Source organism: Tupaia chinensis, unplaced genomic scaffold, assembly GCF_000334495.1.
Source record: "Tupaia chinensis unplaced genomic scaffold, TupChi_1.0 Scaffold149922_1, whole genome shotgun sequence".
NCBI lineage: Eukaryota > Metazoa > Chordata > Mammalia > Scandentia > Tupaiidae > Tupaia > Tupaia belangeri.
This window is the reverse complement of record NW_006209766.1, coordinates 1240778-1246231: the sequence shown is the minus strand read 5'-3', so window position 1 is coordinate 1246231 and position 5454 is coordinate 1240778. Positions and strand designations below refer to the sequence as shown.

Sequence of the window (5454 nt, the reverse complement as noted above, 5' to 3'; positions counted from 1 at the left end):
TACTAGGCAGGGCTGAGGACAGAGGCTGGCGGTATTTGGGGATCAGGAACCCTCCTGAAACCAGCTTGAACCGATATGTATGGGTTCACGATACTGAAAATTTCTGGGATCAAAGCTTCAGATCTAGTTGGATCCAGGAGCTCAGTGTCATTTGGAATTCGCCTTTTTCCATGTCTCAGCTCTGCTTTTCTCTCAGCTAGCTTTCTTTAAAAAAAAAAAATTTATTATTATTTTAACTTGTTATAGGACACAGGTGCTCACCGGGGAGGGAGAGGGAGGGAGAGAGAGAGAGAGAGCGAGCGAGCACTACAAGGTCTGGACTCAAAACATGGTTATGCCCGCCACCACACCCCAGAAGTTCTCATTTATAGCTCCCACCTGTTTAGCCACCCTGTAGAAAGAGAGCACTCCTTTTGCAGTAGGACCAGATTGGGTCACATGTTCACCCCTGAACTGGTCACTGTGGCTGGGGATGGACTACTGTGATTGGCCAGCTGTGGACTTACTTGCCCAGTCTTAGCTAGGGACCTCACTTCAACCAGGGCCTGGGGAAAGATGTGGTTCCCCAAAGACAAGTCAAGGGTGAGGGGGCGAATGCTGAGCATGCGATGCCCGAGCCCCTCCCGTGGTCCGTCAGGCCTGATGAGATCTGGGCCCTGCTAGCTTTCTAAGCTCACTCCCCAGCGCTCCTACCCATGCTCGCTCTTCTTCAGTCATGTGTCTTCCCTGCTGTCCCTCAGTGATTCCGGCACGGCCTTACCTCAGGGCCTTTGCACTGGCTGTTTTCTCGGCTGGCCTTGCCCAAGATTGCCATGCGGCCAACTCCTTTATCTCTTTCATGTCTCTGCTTATGTCACCTTTTCAATGAGCTTTCCTTGGACACACTTAAATTGAGTCACCACTTCCTCCATCAGGCTTAATTTTCCTCCTGCCTTCTAATATGCTGTCTAATTCATTCTTTCATTTTGTTTATTTCCTGTCTCGCCCACTAGATGGTCAGTTCCAGTAGGGTGGGGATTTCAGTCTGTTTTGTCCCTAGTACATCTCAGGCACCTAGCCAGTGGTCACACTTGGTTGAATAAAGGAATGTGTGCATCAGCAGACAACCTACCAGGAAAGACAGGCAGATTGGGCTGATCTGAAGGGCTTAAGGGTTTGTTGGCTGTCCCCCCAACAGGTGATCATGGTGACGGGTGACCACCCCATCACAGCCAAAGCCATCGCGGCCAGTGTGGGCATCATCTCGGAAGGCAGCGAGACAGTGGAAGACATTGCTGCCCGCCTCCGCGTGCCTGTGGAGCAGGTTAATCGGAAGTAAGCTCCCCTCAGCTGGCCCGTCCCACTCCCCACACCCACGCAGGCCGAGGCTACAGCAGGGTCCTCCCTCCCTACCAGGGATGCCCGTGCCTGCGTGATCAATGGCATGCAGCTGAAGGACATGGACGCGTCGGAGCTGGTGGAGGTGCTGCGCACCCACCCGGAGATGGTGTTCGCGCGCACCAGTCCCCAGCAGAAGCTGGTGATTGTGGAGAGCTGCCAGAAACTGGTGAGACCCTGCAGGGAGAGTGGGCTGGGCTGGGCTGGCTGGCCTTGCCTCTCATTGACCACCCATGTGCCTGTACCCACTGCCTGCAGGGTGCAATTGTGGCTGTGACTGGGGATGGTGTGAACGACTCCCCAGCTCTGAAGAAGGCAGACATTGGCGTAGCCATGGGCATTGCCGGCTCCGATGCTGCCAAAAATGCAGCCGACATGATCCTATTGGATGACAACTTTGCCTCCATTGTGACCGGCGTGGAGCAGGGTCAGGCCTGGGAAGGGTGTTAGCAGAGCGGGCCCAAGAGGAAGGGGGCTGTGAGGAGGCTGAGGTGCCTGTTGTACCCCCGCAGGCCGACTGATCTTCGACAACCTGAAGAAGTCCATCGCCTACACGCTGACCAAGAACATCCCTGAACTGACACCCTACCTCATTTACATCACTGTCAGTGTGCCCCTGCCCCTCGGGTGCATCACCATCCTCTTCATAGAACTCTGCACGGACATCGTGAGTCAGCAGTGCCTCCGGCCACGCAGCGCCCACAGACATATGCCCATGGTGGGGGACATGTGGGCCAGGGATCATCACAGACATTGTTGGACGTGGATTGATAGACATGACATATGCATACAACAGACAGTGGGAAGTAGACACGACGTGGCCAGGCATGGGCAGACCGCAGAGACAGACACACACGTGGACACTTGGGTGGGCGTGAACAGACCTGAGGACACACAGGGACTCGAGGTTGGACACTCAGACAGAGAAATGAACACAGGTATCTGGCCAAACTTGAATCATAGATAAACATCTCTACATAGATGTGGATAAATACACGCCCTCCGGTAGGCCCCGAGGCAAACAGATGGAAGACAACCACGGATGTAGCCAGACACGTGGCCACGTCGACAGATGTTGATTCAACAACTACACGAGGCTTACTCTAGCCAGGCGCATGCTGACTGAGTCTTAATTTTGTCCTCATAAGCACCCCATTTTACTGATGAGCTCACTGAGGCAGAGACAGTGCTTGAGTGCTCATCCCTGGTCACATGGCTAATAAGTGCCAAAGCTGGGACTTGAGCCCAGGTAGCCAGGTGCCACCAGCCTGTGCTTTTCATTAGTGCACTCTCCAATACTCTGTGGTCACAGGCAGAGACGGGGTGGGGGGAGCAGGGACACTGAGGGACTGAAAACAGAGAGAGAGACAAAAAGAGACATAGAGACAGGCATATATACACTAAAGCAGAGAGACAGAATCTAGAGATAATGGATAAGAAACAGAGAGAGAGCAGGCCAATAGAGACCTCTAGGCAGAATACCCCAGAGACCACAGTATAAAAATACAGAGACAGAGACGGAAAAAGAGGAGGGAGGAGGAAGAAGCAGAGAGAGAGACTGTTGTACCCCCGCAGGCCGACTGATCTTCGACAACCTGAAGAAGTCCATCGCCTACACGCTGACCAAGAACATCCCTGAACTGACACCCTACCTCATTTACATCACTGTCAGTGTGCCCCTGCCCCTCGGGTGCATCACCATCCTCTTCATAGAACTCTGCACGGACATCGTGAGTCAGCAGTGCCTCCGGCCACGCAGCGCCCACAGACATATGCCCATGGTGGGGGACATGTGGGCCAGGGATCATCACAGACATTGTTGGACGTGGATTGATAGACATGACATATGCATACAACAGACAGTGGGAAGTAGACACGACGTGGCCAGGCATGGGCAGACCGCAGAGACAGACACACACGTGGACACTTGGGTGGGCGTGAACAGACCTGAGGACACACAGGGACTCGAGGTTGGACACTCAGACAGAGAAATGAACACAGGTATCTGGCCAAACTTGAATCATAGATAAACATCTCTACATAGATGTGGATAAATACACGCCCTCCGGTAGGCCCCGAGGCAAACAGATGGAAGACAACCACGGATGTAGCCAGACACGTGGCCACGTCGACAGATGTTGATTCAACAACTACACGAGGCTTACTCTAGCCAGGCGCATGCTGACTGAGTCTTAATTTTGTCCTCATAAGCACCCCATTTTACTGATGAGCTCACTGAGGCAGAGACAGTGCTTGAGTGCTCATCCCTGGTCACATGGCTAATAAGTGCCAAAGCTGGGACTTGAGCCCAGGTAGCCAGGTGCCACCAGCCTGTGCTTTTCATTAGTGCACTCTCCAATACTCTGTGGTCACAGGCAGAGACGGGGTGGGGGGAGCAGGGACACTGAGGGACTGAAAACAGAGAGAGAGACAAAAAGAGACATAGAGACAGGCATATATACACTAAAGCAGAGAGACAGAATCTAGAGATAATGGATAAGAAACAGAGAGAGAGCAGGCCAATAGAGACCTCTAGGCAGAATACCCCAGAGACCACAGTATAAAAATACAGAGACAGAGACGGAAAAAGAGGAGGGAGGAGGAAGAAGCAGAGAGAGAGAGAGAGAGAAAGAGAGAGAGAGAAAGAGACAAGTGACAGTGGAGATAAAGGCGGACATGCTTATGGAGGACACCAGGACAGATGTGTCCCAGACACTCCAGCACTCCCGCAGGGACCAGCTGGACCCAGGCCATACTGGCCAGTGTGACTGTGCGGTCAGCCACTGCAGGTCCTGCCTCCTGATCTCAGCCCTGTCCTTGCTCCCAGGCTGGGGGTGGGGGGGAGAGCAAACATGGGGCCAGGGGTCCGGGCAAACCCTCAGCCCTGGTTCCTTCCATCGGGCAGTTCCCTTCTGTGTCCCTGGCGTATGAGAAGGCTGAGAGTGACATCATGCACCTGCGTCCGCGGAACCCAAAGCGTGACCGGTTGGTCAACGAGCCCCTGGCTGCCTACTCCTACTTCCAGATTGGTGAGTGCCCTTGGGCTGGGAGGAGACGGGGTGCTCCCCCATCTCAGGGTCCCTGACATGGGCCCGGCTTGACCTGGATCTTGGTGTCCTGCACTTGATCCTGGGTCTCTGTCACTCTGTGTCCGTCTGTCCAGGATGGGCCTTCAGGTCCCTGGGTCTGGCCTTGTTCGCCATGACCCTTTTTCTGTGTTTTGGGTGTTCTTTGAATGTGTGTGTCTCTGTCCCTATCTGTCTCAATATGCTTCTCTCTCTGTGCCTCTGTCTCTTGTGTCCCCGTTGATCTTCCTTGGGGCCTTTGTCTTTGTCACTATTCCCATGTCCTTGTCTCTTTATGTCTCTGTCTTTGTGCATCCGTGTCCCTGTGTCCCTCACTATGTCTCCATATCTGACCTTGCCCCTTGTCCCCCCGTGTCCTTGCCTCTCCCCCAGGTGCCATCCAGTCATTTGCTGGCTTCACTGACTACTTCACTGCCATGGCCCAGGAGGGCTGGTTCCCACTGCTGTGCGTGGGGCTGCGGCCGCAGTGGGAGGACCACCACCTACAAGACCTGCAGGACAGCTATGGCCAGGAGTGGGTGAGTGCCTGCTCTGCTGCATCCCAGCCATGGCTCCTGTTTCCAGTGCCACCTACCTGTGTGGCCCACACTTAGTGCCCCAGAACACCCCAGACACCCGGCCTCTGCCAATTCCTGGGGGAGGGGGCCTTTCCCACCACTGCCTCTAGCTCCAAACTCCGGCTTCTGATCATCACAGAAGCAGATGGGCCCCCTCCCTGCCCTGCCAGTGACAAGTCGGTGTTTCCCCCGTGGCGTCACCCTTACAGAGTATTCACATGTGTGTGTGGTCCATGTTGATGAAGGCTTGGAGCGCAGTGAGGCTAGTCTGGCTAGCAGGTGTGTAGTCTGTCTTGTAGTTACAGACCGGGATACCTCCTTAAATTTTTACTATCGTGGGACCAGCAGTTAGCGTAATGGCTATGTCGCTGAACTCCCATGTAGTTGACTGCGGTTCGAGTCCCAGACCCAGTGGCTTAAACTCACGCTGGGCG

General features: G+C 54.3%; 1 protein-coding gene across 2 annotated transcripts in view; it reads left to right on the top strand.

The window, feature by feature from the left end:
• The window catches only part of ATP4A (ATPase H+/K+ transporting subunit alpha), a 16586-nt gene that overhangs the window by 7524 nt on the left and 3608 nt on the right, over window positions 1-5454 (top strand). The window contains exons 13-18 of one of the 2 annotated variants that reach the window (XM_014585412.2): window positions 1178-1314; window positions 1396-1519; window positions 1636-1804; window positions 1890-2044; window positions 4283-4406; window positions 4836-4981. In XM_014585412.2, the coding sequence (XP_014440898.1) occupies window positions 1178-1314; window positions 1396-1519; window positions 1636-1804; window positions 1890-2044; window positions 4283-4406; window positions 4836-4981 (855 nt within the window). Of the gene's footprint in view, window positions 1-1177; window positions 1315-1395; window positions 1547-1635; window positions 1805-1889; window positions 2045-4282; window positions 4407-4835; window positions 4982-5454 lie in introns of both variants that reach the window. The other variant, XM_006171630.3, reaches the window with a different exon arrangement.